The sequence below is a fragment of the Neodiprion pinetum genome, chromosome 4 (assembly GCF_021155775.2).
Source record: "Neodiprion pinetum isolate iyNeoPine1 chromosome 4, iyNeoPine1.2, whole genome shotgun sequence".
NCBI classification, from domain to species: Eukaryota; Metazoa; Arthropoda; class Insecta; order Hymenoptera; family Diprionidae; genus Neodiprion; species Neodiprion pinetum.
In genome coordinates, this window is record NC_060235.2 from 34,097,093 (window position 1) to 34,116,844 (window position 19,752).

A 19,752-nucleotide genomic window follows, 5' to 3' on the forward strand; every position below is an offset into this window, starting at 1 on the left:
AAATTTTCAACACAGAAAAGTACCTACACCAAAAGTTTAGTTTCTCAGAAGGTGAAATCATAAACCGTGCCTCTGCACGATATGCCGTGTTCGTATAAAGGCGATTCAAGTTCCTGAAAGCCGATACCAAGCGGTCCCATGAATATACGATGCCAAGGTTGCAGCCTTTGGTAAATAATATCCGGCTGAATCATGTGCAAACTAAATGTGCCTATATTTGGCCCCCCAGTTAGGCCGTGGCGGTCGTATTTCCGCGTATCTTTCGATCGATCAGTTACTTATGAAAACTCATAAAAATAGGAAGAACTTTCGTTATCGAAATGTCGTCGGCAGCCGCCTGACACTTGCATGTGTGTAACTTGCACGTCGGTTTACGCGTTCTTGGACCGCACAGAGTGATGTGTGAACACCCAGTATATGCTCACGCAATTCAGTACTGTCAGAGTATCCGTCTGAAGCACGGCCGGCTTTACTTGGCTCGATTCTCGGGCAGACCGGTCCGAGCGGCAGCTGTCAACCCACGCGAACTTTCAGTTTCAGGCGTTCCGGGCCCACTCTTTCTCCTTGGCAATTTATCAGGAATGTTTTCTGTCCCAGAACAGAACACACCGAGCCTTCTCCGTCGCTGGGCTGGTCTTCGGCTCGGGTTTTGCCCGATGTCTGAGAGCGCAGACTCCCCAACCGTTTCCTCTTAACTGAAAAAAAGAGGATCTTGAACTGCAGCGGATCGAATGATCTTTCGAGGAACGAGCTGCCGTGTTTCGTGAAGCCTCGAATTCTCCGAGGCTCTGGGTGTACCCGTACCATCTTCTCTTCGGCTTATCGTCTCCGTGCATTGAAGATTCCTCGAAAGGTTTACCGTCCCTTCGTTTTATTTCCTAAATGCGAGTATACAGGCATACTAAAACCGGTACAGACCGAGAAGGTCCTAAAGCTGATAACTTCCAACTTAAAGAATCACCCAAGCGCAGAATCAGGCAGAAACTGATAAGGAAAATTGTTACACTACATGCACACTGCATAACTGTGTACAGAATTTACTGCAGTGGTTATGAAACGGAAACAATGCACTCGGAGACTTGGCGAGTTAGGACAAAACTGTCTGGTGATAAAATAAATGGGCGGTGAGTCCTTGCACGCACATGCAGGAGTAGAACGCGTACGCCCAGGTTGACTCATTCTTTCGAACCAACTCCAATAAATTTGTACCAGTCGAACGGGTAGGTGCATACAACGGAGCCCCAGCGATAATGCATCGGAGCGTGGTGAATTGGATTGACGTAAGGATTAGCTCGAGGCTTCGAATTCCTCGGCGTAATGATCGGCCAAAGAGAAGCACAAGAGGACGCCGCTATTACCTTTCCGGCAAATTCTCCGATAGCCCAACTACCGATCGCGTGGGTCGCCTGCATCATGCACAACTCGGGCCGTGTGTAGGCATGTATTTCAGGAATGCGTGCACCGACCAACGATTGCTGATCTTGCTGAGCAGCCCATGGACACCGCGCCTCTACCTCACCATCGACATAAACCACGGACTCGTTCGACAATTGACCACGTAACCCTGCTGGATTCCGAACTCAGGAGAGCCGGTATCCTACATCGAGCCCTGGTTCCGGTTCACTCCACCATTTTTACTTTGTTTCAGATACAAAGGTGCGGAATATCTGAACTAGGGAAAAGTTTCGCGGAATTATCGCGGGCTGGGTAGATATTCGTCGACAATTTTTTCTTTTGCTATTTTGCAGAGAATGTCGTTCCAGCGCGGTGCAACATTTCACAACCATGTCAGGGTAACACGAAACCCTGCTTTCCCAAGGTCGCTATGAAGGATAGGATTTAAAATCGTCGGAGCATTTATGTTTTTATTTTTTATTTAAGTCAAAAATTTAACCATGAATAGTCGTTGTTCCGTACAACGTTCTGTGAAATTTAGTAACCCTTAAACACGATCTCCTAAGAAGTTCGTACGGATTATATATTTCCAGTCCAAAGCACCTTATTTCGCTTTGTTTTCGTGGATTCAGGTAGTTCGCGTTTGCCTCATTTGCAATCATTAATACAAACTAATAGAACAAGCAGCTTCATCACGTCACTACGAAAAGGCCTACAGGGGATAACTGCATCCGGGTTATCCAAGCAGCATCAGCGGCAGCCCGTAGAAGATGATTCTTTAGCCCCAAGGCGTGCGAGCCGTCAAGTTTTCAGGAATTAAATCAGCTTCTTTTCCTCCGTTGACAAACGGATTAGTTAATGGGCTGACATAATTCACGGACTTATTTGTCCCGGAGGAAAGTCCCGTGGCATTGAGTTGTGCTTCACGGTGCATCTCGGCGCAGACGTTGAGGAGAACATCAGGTACCACTGGCATCAGATGCATACATGGGTATGCACAGAGATACTTAGGGACCGACCGGTTCGCTCAATCCGACATAGCGGCTCGCGCATTTGTCACGGTGTAGGGATCATAACTCGCCAAGGATGATTCTGATTGGGCCAGTCCGAGAAGAGTAATGTGCGGAGGATAGAGCCCGGGTCTATCGGCAACGTCCATCGCTCGGTTAACTGTATCTCGGGCGCATGCGTTATATGCCTGTTCGACTTTAATCGCTTTCGCCGATATCGCTTTGTTTTTTGCACAACTTGTTCGATCGTATCGGGTACCTAATGTACGAGTCGGTATGCGTGTATAAACGATGAAACGCTGCCAGGCAAATACCTTATATACAATGCGCGACATTGGCAACCGCTGAAGCAGTTGCAGCTAGCGATCGAACGCGCGAAACTTTTTATTTATATGGGTCACGCTGATAAATTCGTGCGATTTAATTTGACATGCGTGTAAAATTATTGGACAACGTACCGCGCATGATCCATGCATCGTACACGTATGTGGGTATCACCGTTCACGTATCAACTTGTACAGGCAAATCCTATTCCCTCTGGTTATAATACGGCGCGCGACGCGGTGCTCGTTGATCATTTATACTCGCGTAGCTCCTGCCAGAATGTTCAGTACTCTAGACGTAAGCAGCTTCTTATCAAATATTCCAATGTCACTTGCAATTAGTTATCTGCCAGTGGCTTGAAAGCCTGTAATTCATGCATATGAATAATCTACGTCGAAGTTGTAATGCTAGATTCTGTCTGGTTTGAAACCATTTTTATGTTCACGAAGAAATATTTAACGGCTACATTCTAACCCCAAGTCTGTACGTAATGTTAGCAGAGACATATTAGGGCTTAGGTGCTAATGGGGGTTACTGAACAATTCTTTGTATAATGTGTATATTTGCACCCCAATTCACGAACACGAACTGAATATTTCTTGCTTGAAAAAAGTATGCGGATTCCTTGGATTTTGTCGGTGTAATTTTTGAACGCGTTGTCCGATCGACTTGGCACTATTTCACGGAGAGCGTATAAAGCACTTATTGATTATGGCGTTTGTCAAATTCAGTTAATATTTCTTATAAATTTATAAGATCGAGCCAGGACAGGAATGAATGTAATGAATTTTCTTTTTTTTTTTACAAAAAAGCTGAGCACGATACCTAATTCATCTGCGTCTTGATTAATTTCCAAAATGTTTCTTGTCTCGGTACTTTTTTCCAGTGTTCTGCTATCACATTTATTTCCCGTCCAGAGATGAGTACGAATAAGAAGTTTTCTGATTAAAACAACTCAGCACCTAAATGCTGAGAGCCCTATAATTATGTCAATACTCGTGGTTGGGTTCTCGACAGGGCTCTGCTAGTATTATCCACGTACCTCAAGCATACAGAGATTGAGGATAATTTTACGCTCAGTCTGCTCTCGCCTTTACTCTTGCTAAAGGAACCGCAAACAGACTTGATCCTTCACTTTAATTTTGGAAAGAAAACGAAGAAAGCGTCGTTTCGGTCGAGGATCGTCGGTACAGGGTTGTTAAACTGTTTGGGGCGCGGAGAGGTCGAGAAAACCGCCGTTCGCGAAGAGAGAGCGCCGGATTCGAGGTTGTATAATAAACGGGTAACACATAGGATGCATTTAAGGGCGTCGTGGAGGTTATATTCTTGTTCGTGGGTAAAAGACGCGGACGAAACGCGCGGTTTCAGATTTGGCGGATCGTAAAAAAGAGAGGATACGAATGGCGGCTCGTATGTAACGGGGGAAAAGAACCAAAGGCCGCAGACAGGAAGGGTCAACAACACGGTGGTCGGCGATTCGGGGATCTTGGTGCCCTCGGGCTTCGAATGCTTTCTCGGAGAAGTTCGGTGCAGCAGCAGGTACTCGTCGATCGGGTAACAGCCTGTTGCAATCCCGTAGTCGAGATAACTTGCGGCTGTAACGAGATAAGCGCCCGCACCTCCTTTCGACCAATAACTAACCGAGATTAAATTTAAGCCAATTTTCAGCCACCGATCACTCCGCCGCCGGTTCCCGGACCCCCGATTGTTTCACCGTTTACATTAAGTAGGTATCAACCGCGTCGAAGGTTCGTGTTCGATAATTATCTCCGCAGAGGCGCGGGATGAAATCTGCAGATGATCGGAGTTTCCGAAAACCGACCGATTGCATTTGATTAGTGATGCAAGCTCACGTCGTGTCCGAGTAATGCGTCCCATTCTTCGGAGATGGTCATCGACTCGGCGATTTTTATATTTAACAACTTTCGACCGGCTCTCCAGGAATGGCGATACCGGGTTTCGATGCGGGACTGAAAATTCACGAGCCAGCGAAATGTCCTCTGCGTAATTTAAACAGCTCTCTCGTTGGTTGAGACGAGAGCGTGAGATTATAAAAGCCGGACTCGTATAACGCATTTCACGCACACCTCGTAGCTGCCTTGTACATTACGGCGCGGTGTTGAAGAAACGAGTGTCTGCATACTGGGATGCTATAAGCTTTCTTCTTTGGATGTTTTATTTGCTCTTAGAGCTCGTTTCAAACGAGCATCGATAATGTATCGTTATAGTCGTTCAATCACGAGTAAAAGGTTTGATTCGACTTTTGAACCACCGCCATCGTCAAACATCGAAGAGCTCAGCTGTTGGTTCTGAGGATATGCGGGATTAAGCAATCTTTTTATTCGAAAGGCAATACCTCATAAATCGTAACTCGGGTATTTGATTGATATATTTATATGGGGGCAGGTGAGGAGATGAATTACTCACAATCTTCTCGGCCCATCTTCCGCAATGACGCCGCGGTCAGTTCGATCACACGAAAATAGAAAAACCGCGTAGCGTTCAATCAATTTGTCGATGGATTGTCACATACGTCCGTTTCCGAAGCGTGTTGCCTAGAGAAATCGAGGCGTTAGCCGAAATTCAAGATTTCAGAGATTCGGATGTAATGTAAATAAGAGTTTAATAGATATATGGAAATTTAAAAAAATTTTAAACACGATTTTCATACGCGACAAAATTTTAACAAAAAATTTCAACGAATTTCAAAAGACTCCAAGACTAATCAAAAGATTTCGCATACTTTGTTTTTGGAACGTTGAGAAGCGTTCCAGATTGTTTTCAGATGTTTTTTACCCTACCTAACACCCCCAGAGCTCTTCAAATAATGATATTTCAACAGTTATTGCGACATTTCTGAATATTATGAAGAAAATTACATAATTTCTGTAGCCAAAATCAAAAATGTCCTAAATAAAAATCAAAGCGGGCAAGTAAAACGCTGATTTTTGATTCATTTTTCAGCCGATTAATAATTTTTTTCAAGTCGTTTTAATATTGTTTTGAATTTTCAGCATTCAACATATCATTCCTGATACAACAACTATCACGGAATTTTAATCAAAATTCAAAAATGTGAGATCCATATAACTCAAACACATAATTTAGAATTGAGAATTGCTTTGTAATTTTATTAAAAATTTGTAGACAATTGTTATATTAGGATACATATGTTGAAACCTGAAAAATACAAATAAAAAAATCAAATTATTAATTAGATGAAAAATTATAATAAAGTTACTGCATTGCCTGCCCACCTTGATTTTGGTTGGGGTATTTTTGATTTCCTCTACAAGAATCGTGTAATTTTCTTTATAATATTGAGAAATGTCGCAGTAACAATTAAAATATTATCATTTTAAGACCTCTGGGGGCGTCAGGGGGGTTAGAAAAATCTGTAATACTTTTCATTGTTGGAACAACAATATAATAATCGCCGCCTAAATCCAATCAGCGAGCGATGGTCAGACCGTAGTCGAATTGACGTGGAATGCCCCCTGTGCGCAGGTATAGCCAGGCCGCATGTAAGAATCCTCGTAAATTCGATGCAGGATTATACGGGTACATTAATAGAAAATAATGCGGAAGGAGGAAGGCTTGCGGGATGTTAAGCAGCCCTAGCTGTCACTCGGTAGTATCAGCTTTAAAAGCACGCAGGTTGTAGCCGCGGCGAAGCGTTTCACTTCTCTCGCGGTGGTGCTCTTAGCTCGGAGAGGTGACAGCGGCAGCGCATTGTTTCAACGTTCCTTGAGCCAGACGACGCGGCTTCCCAGTTTGCAAGAACATTCAACATACCTGCATGGCCGCGTGCACGTGTGTGTAAGTGTGAGTTTAGGCACGGCAACTTCCGCGCCACCTCATAACTGGAGGCTTACAACCTCGATAGGTGTTCTACGTACGTGTATGTCCATACCGCTGTCGCACATCGTGCTGATTTGTCCGCCACCGACGCGACGCGACATCGTCGGCGTCTCATCGTGAACCGTGAACAACGCATGCTTCTGAAAATTAGTATGCCTCCGAGAGTGAGGTGACGAGATGCCGGCGATGCGGTGGTAACATCATACTTGTTAACTCCTCGCACGCTTGGCTGCGATGTGCTTGAATAACATCCTTCTTCTCGTTCAAGCCTTGCACGAGTAACTCATTTCAATGGCATGCGTATCCCCCGACGTTGTCGGGCGTATACCTAAACACTCGGTCGATTGCTTCGAGGTACCATTTACCAATCTTGTAAGTCAGCGTTCATGACTCCGGATTACACTGCAACAGTACCTCCGACTCTCCGACGATCTTCCGGAGGCCTCCTAAAAGACGTTTTTCCCCATTTTAAGGCGTCTTCTCGGGAAATCTTGGAAAATACTCGGGCAGTGCTGCGTTTAAACTTACGAGGGTCGTCAGAGCGAAGCGATAGAGCTTTTGCAGGAAGCGAGTTTGTTGCGTGATTCAAATTGCGAGAGGCTTCTTGGACACTTCCAAGTCCAGCGTTGAGACATTCAATTGACGAACATTCGAGCAACGCTATTATATGATTCCACCAAGGCTGATGAGATAGTGTTTGACACGGAGGTGCGAACAGAGCTTGGGGGCGCCAGTTGCTCGTGTGCTTGGTGTAAGGGTACGTTAGCGAAGGTTCAGCTTGCCGCAGAGCTATTGTCTTTTAAAACAAAACCGGCAGGTCTACACGTGTTGGAAACGTTGAACGGCACCTTCGGTACCTAACAATGGTTATCCCTCGGAGCTGATCCCTTTGGACAATTCGTTATATACGTACAAGTTCTGTGCTCTCTTCGTGGTTCAATGCTGTTGCGAGGACGAGATTTAGTCGGATGTTAGCCGGATTTTGTATTCGGCGGAGAAAGCTCGCCGGTTTAAGCCGTTAACTGGGGGGCCATTAAGTAATTAGACGGTTATACAGGCGATGCTATCGTTTCATAATACATAGCCATCGGCTGATCCTCGTTTGCTTGCTAACGTTTCGAGCAAAAATTTATCGTCTCAGCGGCAGCATCGCAGCCCTTGCTTGATCTCCAGAATGTTATCTACTTGGTTTCATCCGGTGCGTGCAGAGCGTAACAGTGACCTCGTAAGCGGAATGACAATGGCCTAGTTTACATCGGTATGAAAATCGTAGGAAACCGGGTAGACAATGTGGCCCAAGCATTCGTATACGCCTGCTCCGTATGTACCAACGTTTTAGCTACGTAACGTTATATCTAGTTTGCTATTCTATTGTCTGCAACGCGCCTGCGGTGTGTTTATACGACTGTGAATGCCGTGCACTGAATCGTTGTAAGAGGCAAGTTCAACCGTTTTGTACGACGCACGGAATTAGTCGTTAGATTTTCACTTCGAGATCAACGACCTTCGTATTTTGCGAAGTTTTCGTTTCGTCGACCATCGATTTGTCTGATCTGTGCTACCCGGTGTTAAGGGGCTGTCTTGGTCGATTTCGACGTTGACGTATACATCTCCAAATACCGAATTCCACGTATCTCAAAAGCTGAAACGGGCTTAACAGACCCATTCTATACACAATTCTGAACAAAGACATTCCAAGACATTTTCATTTGAGGTAGAAATATAAAAATGGCTCGAATTCTACGAAATGGTAATAGTAAATTCGTAGGAATCGGTCCATTTTGTTTTGTTTCTGCGTCGAATGTAAATGTTTTGGAGTGTTTTTGTTCAGAATTGTATTTAGAATGGGGCTAATAAGCCCTTTTTCGCATTTGAGATATGTGGACTTCGATATTCAGAGATATATACGACAACGTCGAAATCGATCAGGGCACCCCCGTAGGGCAAAAAAAAAAAAAAAGAAGAAAAATAGAAAAAACAAAGAGTCGGGTGCTACACCAAGTTCTCGGAGCTTATCTGGGAGGATAAAAGCAATAAGAGTGCGAAGCACGTCTTGCAGGTTGGATGGAAGGTTCATCGGGTTGAATCTTTCTAACTGCGGCTAGATTATCAGCTTCGAAATCTTTGAGACGCGGTAAAACCCGAATCGTTTTGAAAGCCAAAAAAAGCAAGTATAGAAATGGAGAGGAAAATAAAAATTTCCTCACATGTTCACTGGGTTGTGAATGTTACGTGACGTCCTCTGCGTGATAGGAATTAATAGCTTTGGCACCATGAGCTGTAAAAAGCCGTTACGTGCTTGTAATAGCTGGATCGATTACTCCAGCCTAATAATCGAATGTTTGATTTAGGCACTCGACTTGCCAAAATACATTTTTCAATTCACACACCTCACTCTGTAATATCAAAACTAATTGTTTCTATCACAGCTAAGAATATAAGTAAAGCTTTTGCGTTACGTTATTATTTTTTATTCCTTATTACACCATACGTATGTATTAATGTGACAGGCATTCGATCATCATTTAATTTTTGTTCCTGTCAACAAAACCTGACTTGCAAATCCCACCGCCTATTTCTATTCACAGGATCATTCAGCTCGCACTCTGCAGAAGCCCATTATGTACTTGAAGTATTTTTGATACGGTGCTGCTGCGGCCATATTGATCGATCGGATTTTAGATAAAACCGGATAATATTGCTCCGCGCGCAACTCTGCCAGCCGATCAGTGGGCGATGCGATGAAAATCGAAAAGAGAATGGCCATTGAGAATATTTATCGATGGTATCGGATCGTATTTTACAGATGCCAAACACTCTTATAATATTTTACGCCGCATAGGAGGTGGGGCTCAACATACTATCATGCGGGTACACGTAAAAAAAAAAGAAAAAGAAAACGTTAGCCGCTGTGATCGTATAATAAAACAGAATTTAAATTCAATCAGTGCGCAATACTCTGGCCAAATTTCAAAGGTCTCTCAGCGAACGATGCGCTCGGCCTCTACTTTACGGTACGTAATTACTGTTTTTACCTTGAGTGCATTTAACTACGAGAGTCGAGGTCTCGAAGACCTGAACTTCATACTGATTATACATTGTAAGCCCGGTAAACTGCTGCAACGAGTGTAAATCGTGATGAAATAGAGAGAACGAGAGAGAGCGGGAGAGAGAGAGAGAGAGAGAGGAAAAGACCATAAATTGCCTTCATTTCTAGAAATTTTTCCAAATACTCCGTTTTGCGGCCCGCGTGCAATTCCGCTTCGCGCTGGAAATGCATATATTCACCTGAAGAAAACGATCAACTATACGAGCAAAAAACGACGCTTCGTAAAATCAGGGCCTTGAGAAATCTCTGTGCTATTCATGCATATTTTGTTCTCACGTTCGTTGAAACAAAACACCGCACTCGGTCGGTTAGCGTACTACGGACCGTATGGGGCAGGAAGTGCTCGATGGTTCGAATACGAAACACGTGGGCACGTGGTAAGCGATGAGGTGAAAGATTAAACCGTATCGTGACAGTGTTAAACCGAGGGCAGGGGATTCATACCTTACAGCATCGGATCTCACGTGGTTTTTTATAAAAACAGCAATTTTTTACGTCACGTCTGCACGACATCGAGCGACGAGTGGTTGGGAACAAGAATTCGAAATCGAGACATCTCTAATCTCTCGCGGATTGATCCCGGAATACCAGAGATCGGTCAGTGTCAACTTTGTGAATACACACTTTGACTTTCTCCTTGCAAGGTGACGTGGGAATAATCATTTTTCTCCCGTAGGTTCCCCACACACTCTTCGCTACATGTATAGGTACATAACGTAATACGCAAGGCTGTACGGCTTACCTACGCTCACGCAACACTTTCTGTTCAACCGATCAAGGGTCACTCGGGTCCATTACCGAGTATACGGTCATCGCCTTGGGTCGCTTTCTCCTCGGGAGGATGACGTGTTCGGAGTATTTCATTTTACTTTCATTGAACCAGCTGGCTGGCTCCGTCTGAGAATAATATTTTCTTGATACTCACGTCATACGTCTCATTCGGAGGAGGCTTGTAGAAAGGGGATTAATTCATATCCCAATCTAGAATATTCCGAAGAATTATCACCAAAGGCCAGTGATGATCTCAACTCCGTAATGCAGCGGTACCCGTGACTGAATACACGAATAACATGATAGAAACGCTTGGATTATCGTTACATTCTAGGCACATTCACCGTAATCATCATCGTTCGGACTTCGCATGATAGGAGAATGTCGGCTTTTTTGGATTTTCGCGTCAAATGACGTTGAACGCTGTTCAAGAGAGTCACCCGATAAGATTATATACCGTCAATGGTATACTGTATCCTCGCAAACATTTTCAACGTCATGGAACTACCGGAGCTCGAGATGAGCACCTCGCCAAATCAATCGATGTTTCATTCGTCACGGAGATTTTAATACCGATCTATACAATGTTCACGATCAGTCGGTATCTCTACGGGACACGAATGTCCGAGTCATCTTTGGTTGTTCTTGATCCGAGGTAATCGATCATGCATGGAAAAAAAAGTTCGGACAATTGCGCAATTCAGCTTGACATTTTCGTCAAAGTCAAGAGACGCGATTTGTAAGAATGAGAGGTCGCAGGCGGGGCTGAATTACGTAAACGACGATGTTGATAACAGTGTGAGTAAAGTTTCGGGCGTGTTTCGACGGTGCAACAAGCGCATTTAACGAGCGTGCGGGTACACATTGTAACGATAGGAAAGTGTTATATTATCGCATTGTGCGCCAGGCTGACAATGATCCGAGAGGTGCATGAACTCGGTCGCGTTGTATCGTTACACGCGGGTAGAGAGAGGAAGCGAAAAGTGGAGCGGAATCATTCCGAGCGCTTCGCGGGTTTCTAAACAAAGTCAGTCTCTTCTGTCGCTGCTGCGGAGAGGCTTGAAGGGGTTAACATTACACGAGGCGAGCACGCGTAACGATAACGGATGAAAGTGAATCTTATTAACGGTTATTGCGAGGCTTGGCACGTTTGATGAAAAACCGCAAATATCGCATTCCGGAGTCCATATTTAATAACGACCCGACTCTCAGCCTCACTCAGCCTCCGGCTGGATAATTAGCCGGATTTTTATTTCAGTCATTGGTCAGTGTACGGTGCGAGCCGAGATGCGGCGTAACCGATAAGACGGCAGCTAATTGGATCCTCGGGTAAAACAAGTCCGTGGTTACGGGTGGAGTAACGGAGTACCTTTACAGTTATCGGCACGATACACACGGGAGAAAAGAAAAGGGCACCTAGTTTTTGCCGTACGTCAATGCCTCGGAAAAGTGGTCCACGCAGAGACGGAGAAGCCGGATCAGCGGCAGGTACCCAGGTTTCAAGAAATTGTTACGTACCCAACTTCCCGTTAAATATTTCAGTGAAAATCCACTTCTTGTGCTCGTCTATACTGGTAAAAAGTGAAATTCACTTAGGAACTTGCGGTGGAATTTATTTGTTACGTTGACGCGTTGCGTTGTAAAAAGTTTGTACTCGCTACTTTTTTCTGTCTTCGCTCAAGCGCTGGTATCAAAATTGTGATAAACGCGCCGTAATGAACCGAGCATATCTCAAGCAGTTTAGGACTTCCAGTCTTTGAATTACACACACCTAAGTCTTGACTCATCGGACACCCGTTAGATAGAATTTGTTGCGATGAAACGATTTGAAGTGATTGATCCGACAGCTATAACACTGATTGATAATCCTTCAAATATACGCACACACAACATATATTTTCTCTTACTTGCTTCTTTTACTCGCCATGTAACGTATCGCAGGTCTTTCTCGACTCTGTCAAATGAAATATGACACGTGACGAGTTACGTAACGAGGAAAGCACTCGTTACGGCGTTACGGAATCACCGGCAATTAACCATTACTGAATCGTCTTCTTCCTAGAAAATTTCCAATTTTTTTTCTGCTTCTATTTACACAGCGCAATGCAGTCGGTAGGTATATTATACCTAATACTTGACGCAATACTTTCTTATGCAACGGAAATGAATGGAAAATCACATAGGAATGATATCCAAGCAGCGTCGTTGACAAAGAAGATAACGCGTAAGTCGCGGCTTCAATTTCATTCCCTGGGTGTAATAAGGAAACGACAAGCACTACTTCCTTTCAGGCAGATCCTCGTGGAATATGATCAAGTAAACACCGTTTGAGGTGGATCATTGGCTCCGTCGGTGTTGTGGGTCAATTAAACCGTACGATACGCACACAACAACGACCGTTATTTTTTTACGACTTGGCTGTTGGTGCAGTTGCAAGCCGGAAGAAACGATCGTATCTGTATCCATGCGCATCATTGTGTGAAAGGGGTGGTGATGTACGCGCCAATTTGCTATCTATGTGTAATAATCACAGGGTTTTGGTATTCATCGTCGCTTTATACAACGACAGCTGTTTCATGTTACACCATAAAGCTTGTTTTCAACAGACGGACGGACATTACGCCTGATATATGTATACGCGGTACGCGTTTCCTGTTTAATGCTCATTTCAACAATTCACACAAAACCTGCATCCACGATTTTTTTAAACGTTTTTGTGCTTGTAGGATTCAACAGGATGCGAGTTAGGTAAGAATTTTCTTAAACTTGTTCGAATAACGGTCGTTTTTACTAGTCGAGTAGTCTCTTTAAATTTTCACTTCTCTTTTCGCCGCATTTCAAATATCGTGTAACGTATAAAAATTTCATTTTCTTAGCCGATGTTACTGGTTCCTTTTGTCACTTTTATGATTTGTATTTTAATATTCTTAGCTTCTGAAATTATTCTATTTTAGTGTGTTGGTTTTATTTTTTTCATCTTTATGTAGGATCACCTAACCTTAAGGTTCTGTTATTGGTAAGCTTGTTCTTGACTGTATTGGGCTTAATTGAAAAGATAAACGAAGAAAATGAGTACCTCCGTTTGAATTTCACGATGCGTCTTAAAGTACCTAGTGAATACAATTCGATAGAATTTTACATAGATTTCTGGATAAGTTTCTCACACCGCTTAGCCTTGACGAATAATCATGCTCATTCGCTGTTCTTCGTTCTCATATACATATTACCGCATAATCGTGAGTAGAAATCGAGTTTGGTTTGTATGAAGAAACCGGAACTTTCCACCGTGAAAAACTGTATGGATTAATCGTGTTTTTATATTATCGCGGGAGCAGGAATGTTTATTCATGAAAGTCTACTCACAATCAGCCGCAGATCAACGCGAGAAAGTGAAAATGATATAGGTTGAGGTATACGCTGAACGCTGTAATTGACGTTGTAGCTCGACTTTCAATGATTCCAATGAACTCAATTCCGCCTTTACGATATCAGGAATGACTGCAGTCTCCACCGAATCATCAGCATGTACGAGCAGGTTGTCCGCCGTTGAGAAGTTATGTCAGGTAAACCGATCTTGATAAGAAAAATTACAATTTGCTTCTCTAAATCATGTGAGAAAAACGTCCGATTGTATTCGTCTCGTGTAAAATAATAATCCACGTCATGCCGCAACTTTCACGTTACATCTCATTTTGAAAACCAGTTTTTGCAAGCATTCGCCGACCCGACTACACCCATAATACATCGGACGCCAAGATAGAGCGAATCAGGGTGCAAAGAGGAGGAAAATCGAAAGCCACGCATCGTTTATCTCGTGTAGTTACCTAACATAAGTGCACGGCAGCGCGCCGTCAGGGTCCGAGATTCATTGATCCGTTCTCCATAAAATTTGTCTGCTCCAAGGACTGTGGTGCATCGCTGATCCAGTCAAATGGATTGGGCTCCGCCGGTTCTGAGTTTACGACATTTGAGACGAGAGGCGAGGGAAGCCCGGCGGGAACACGCATTCACTTAAATCATCCTCGCTGACACGTTCCGCACTTCGGGTTGTCCGCAGTGTTCGAGATACCGCAATAGGTGCCTAAGAGCATCACGCGAATATGAGGATATCTCGATATAACGTGCCGGGTATAGATATTGCGCCCTATCGGACCTTCGCCTGTCACGATTCATCGGCGGTTGAATGGAGCGTCTTCAAGAGACGTTGTTCTCTCATTTCTTTGTTTTTTTTTTTCTTTTTTTTTTCTATCTTTACCCAATTTTTATATTTTCCCCTTCGTGTAGAGCGCGCGGCTGTTTCGCGTTATACCTGCCTATATAAATATGAATAACGATTGCTCGTCGGAGATTATATATCTGCGGTTTTAAGCTGATTGGAAAATAATTTGCCACGATCTCTGCGTAATACCGCGAGGTATGCGTATATTGCCTACTTACATATATATAAGTTATTATTTTATTATCTTATTATAACGTACCCGGCGTTCAGTATTTCCCGAATACTTATCGCGTACAAGACAACTTGGCTGAAAATTAGAGTTCAACCTCGAAGGAAAACATGCGCCAATATTTATTCAAATGTTCCTCGGTGCTTCGTCGAACCTGGCCAACTTGGAATAGATTACTTTACTATACATCCATCGAATATTTATTTGGGTTAAGAACTGCTGCTGCGAGACGCGATTCTGAGTTATATTTATGTATTATTTTAGATATAGTCACTGGTAGGCACTCGATTGTAATGCGTTTCCGTTTAAAATCGTTGTGATTCTGTCGCGTTCAGTCGAATAACGAAGAAAATCAATTTTCAAGAAATTAAGAGGAGGCATTAATGCGTTGTTTCGATGAAATAATACCGTCGCGCGTTGGAATTTCGTACTACCATTTGAACAAGGCGTGTATGCGTTACGCGTAATTATATGCTTGACCAATCCTTTCAGGCACAGAATAAATTAGCTATACGGACGTCGGATTATCGGTTATGTTTTCCTCAACGATTTCCTCGAAATTATTTACAGTCGCTTAAATTTCCGTGTAAATTTAATACAAGCTTTTTCTTTTCACAGAAATTTGATCGTAAGTCGATAATGATTACGGAAGAATTATCATTACTCGATTTGCCAATCACCGCTGTTACTGAAGTTAACAAAGAAAATAAAACCTCGATTTTATGTCTCAGCCTTCTTACTTTCTTCTATTTTTTGCCATCGCGTCGTAAAGAGCGTTCAGTTATCAGGAAAGTGAAAGAATTAATAGGAACCATATGCGCGACTGCATAAAAGTCGTTACAGTGCAAGTCGCGCCGTAAATTATAATGCAAGAGAAGACGCGTATTGCGTATACGCGTAACAAACAGGCGTTAGGATCTGCTTATGCAGGCATTTGTAATCAAATTAGAAGGCATATAAGAATCACTGACTATAACTGTACGATAAATAAATCGCAGTGTATAAAACTTGTACGTTTACAGTACACAGCGAGGTGTTGCCTGGGATAAAATCTTCTCGTATTTTTTTCCTCGGTTTTTGACAGGGTCTGAAATATGTTATGCGTGCACGATGTACACCGCGGCGATCCCCCCCCCCCCCCCCCCTCCCTCCCCCCCCCCCCCAAAATACACGTTTTTATTTACAGAGTTAATAACTCTTGATCACGTCGCGGCGTATTCATTCCAACGTACAATATTAAGCAACGCTGCTAAGTGCAATATACATATATAGCTATAAATATATGTAGCTGCGTCAAATAAGGAAAAACGAAAGTTTTAAATGATTTAGTACACTCATCCCGGGTTCTATCTCACCTTATTCCCGTAAAACAACTGTATTAACGGAGGAAACTGGTGAAAGGAAGTCGAATATAAACTGACACAGCTTAATAGTGTTGAGAATTTTTGAAATATACTTAAACGAAAATTAGATATATGCAACCAGTCATTGATTGTTCTATCACGGTGTTTGGGAACTTCAAGTTTCATTATTTATACATCGTTTCGAGCATTTACACCGTAAAAAAAAATGTGGCGTGGACTTCTATGGAATATTTTTTGGTTTAAACCTAACACTGGCTGACGTTCAAGTTCTGAATATACTACAAAAATTGTTCTATAGTAGCCCACACCGGTCACTATTGGTTAATTTTAACACTGCCAATTTTTTACAGCGATAGTGAAGTCTCAGTTCTCGTTCGATGTTAGTACGAACATCGAACACCAATAATCACGCGTATCTAATATAAATTGGCTGGAATATTTGTGCTTCGATTTTTCCTGCATATGGTGCAACAATACATAAAGCGAGAATCAATTGAACGTGTCGCAACGAGGTGGCAATGATAGAAAGTCGAAAAGTAAAAAATGACAATCGATTTCTCATTTGCAGTATATAGATATATTGTTCATCAACCTTGAAGACCGGCTTACACGTATGCAGCTTATTACCATGCGCGTTGTTCGAAGATAACCGGATCAGGATTTCGTAAGAAAATGAGCCTGTGCAGCGACGGCGCGTTGTGGCTTGAGTTGTGCATCGTTTACTTTTTACCCCGGCATTAGCATTTAGAATATCTACACCGTGGCTCGATAGAATTCGACTCCCGCATCGCGATACGCGCAAATCATCGAACGAGGCGACACCCACGTCGAATCACCTCGATGTCTAGGCTGTATAATATATTTGTACTCGGTGTAGAGAAGTGTCAGCTCACAATCAAATTTATAGTCCCAGACTTTAGCCACACTTTCGCAACCTCCGGATCCGTTGCGTAGGCGGTTCGCCGTCGACTATGTTCTATATATACCTATATCCGTGGGCCGAGTGTCTTAGCTAATAAGATTTGTTCCGCCGCTCAAAATGGGCATGCAACGATGCACGATGATCGGCGTCGATCCGGTAAGTCCAGCTTCAAAATTGGTCCCTTTTTTTAGACAACAATTCCGTAAGGATGCAATAAATCTATGAGGTTCAAGTTAATAACGTTTACACTGACAAAAATTTCAATTGTTACAGTAACTAGAAAAATTCAGTAAAACGGGTATCGTTAAAAAAACTGTTTGAATATTGTTGGAATTACGAAAAACGAGGTACGCGTAACCATTTTGCGCTATTGTCGATCCTTTTTTGGTAATTGCAACGCAAAATCAGTCTGTGGGGTTTACTCTACTTTTTTAGTTAGTCAAGGCTTTAACGTCAATTTATTGCTGCACAAGCATTAAATTTTCGCAACGGTTACAGGAAAATATAGCAACAGTGATCGTAATGAGAAAGAATACCAACGTATACTAGACTTTCCGGTAACAGCTACAAAACTAATTTTCATTTTCTACCTAGAACTATATTTTTCGATTATGGTAAAAAATCAAAATAGTTAAGGACTGAGAGGTAACCGGAACCATAAATTTATCTCAGTGTACACTTTAACGATGCATGTTTGGGAAAATCGTTACTTCGCACCCTTAGAATTGTTTGAAATTTAGCTAGTAGGTAAATCATAAGAAAAAAAAACGTGTCCATATTTTGAAAAGCCAACGTTTTGAAAATCGTTCTAAAATTGTACAACGATTTATTTAACGATGTTTCGTCACGTTAACGATACTAACTTCAGCCTTGTACAAATATGCAGTATAGTACCATCATTACTCCGTCACAGAATCGTACCGACGACGCGAACTCATCGAAAGAATGAAAATTTTCTGCGCTGCATTCTCCAGCTGCGGTGGATGAGAGAGGCGCAGGTGCAGCGCACGTGGTCAGAGCGTATAAATCGGTTCAAAGAACCCGCGCATTGCAGGCGATGATTGGGCCGCGTTTGTCGGATCGCCTTGGAGAAGTCGATTGGTGAAAATCGTTCGAAGGCGAAACTGGGAGAAAAATAAGTTCCGCGTTTCGCGGAGGGAATGACGCGCGTAGGTATTCTCGACGAACGAGTTCTTCATATTCAAATGAGGCTACGAAGCGGCTGGAATTATCGACCTTGACCACTGTAAATATAGAATTGCAAGACGGTGGATGGGATTATTAATATTCATCGGCACGTCGAGTGACGAGGTGTCCACAATTATAATCGCCTCTGAGAAACCTGGAGTTACATGTTGGTTCGCGGTGAATCGAGTCACGACTAGCCTTCGGGTTCTCCAGGAAAAAACAATGACGGAATAAGGCGCATTCCGAATCGAACGATCTTAAGTTGTAAACAAGCATGCAGCCGCCAGGTATCATAATCAGCGATGGCGTGGCTTCGAACTAATTGATCAACTCACCTCTGCACCGACAGCGAGCATCGCGACGAGCCACCAAACGGCTGTCATCCCGATGCTTGCACCGTGAAACTCTGTCCTTTTCACTGACATTGCGCGAACGTGATAGAGGGAGAACCTTTCCGCGTTATGCGCACTTCTGCGGCACGTTGAACAATAACAGTAATAAATAGTCGCGGTGAAACGATGCAGCTCGAAGTAAGGCAAACAGTTTGAAAAAAAACACGGGTCACATTTTCTCCGCGGTTGTCGACTCGCTGTTCCTCCTCATTTTTATTGGGAAATTAATTAACCGCGCCGTTTCTTCGATGCCTTCCGTGTCCGCAGCCTCGATCCGCATCCGATTTATTTACAGACCGACTGATTTGCCGCGAAAAAGGCGCGTGGCTCTTGGCTCGGAGCGCAGGCGAGGCTCTTGCACGAGGCTTGACGAGGGACGGCGATAAACTGAATGGCACCGAGACACCGAGAGCAGCCACGGCACCTTCGCTCAGCTTTTGGTGGGGCATTCCGATTTCCGACGCCATTTCTCTTTTTCCTATCACGCTTGCCGTTCGCCGCCCCACGCGTTCAAGTCTCCGGCCTCGAAGACTTCGACTCGACGTCGGATGTCCCTCATCCTCGTCGACAGATGCCAGCAGTGCGCGAACGGCGACGTCGGTAAGGTAGGGATTCCTTTGCGTCTTCGTCATCGTCGTTCTTAAACGCTGGAGCGAAGGCACAATTTTTCGGAGCGACGTCAGGGAGAGAGTCGTATTTTTTTTACAGACAAAATTATTTGTGCATTAGATGCATTGCAAGGGAAAGTGACGAGAGTCTTGTAATAAAATCAAAACGACTTTTTGAAAGATTTTTTTGACGTGCGCTGTTAAGAATTTCTATACGGAACTTTCTACACGGTATTAGAAGTTTTATTCGGATATGGAACAGTGAATTTACCATACATTTCCTGTTTATTCGATTTACAAATACAATAAATTTACCACCACAGTTCAGTAAATTCAAATTACTGTTTTGTGTTATTCTTA

General features: G+C 43.3%; 1 protein-coding gene across 1 annotated transcript in view; it reads right to left on the bottom strand.

The window, feature by feature from the left end:
* LOC124216801 (uncharacterized) overlaps positions 1-19,188 on the bottom strand; it is a 40,197-nt gene extending 21,009 nt beyond the window's left edge. Inside the window, exon 1 of the mRNA XM_046621775.2 lies at positions 18,728-19,188. Within this exon, the coding sequence (XP_046477731.1) occupies positions 18,728-18,817 (90 nt within the window). The 5' untranslated portion in view covers positions 18,818-19,188. The remainder of the gene's footprint in view (positions 1-18,727) is intronic.
* Positions 19,189-19,752: the final 564 nt, after the last annotated feature.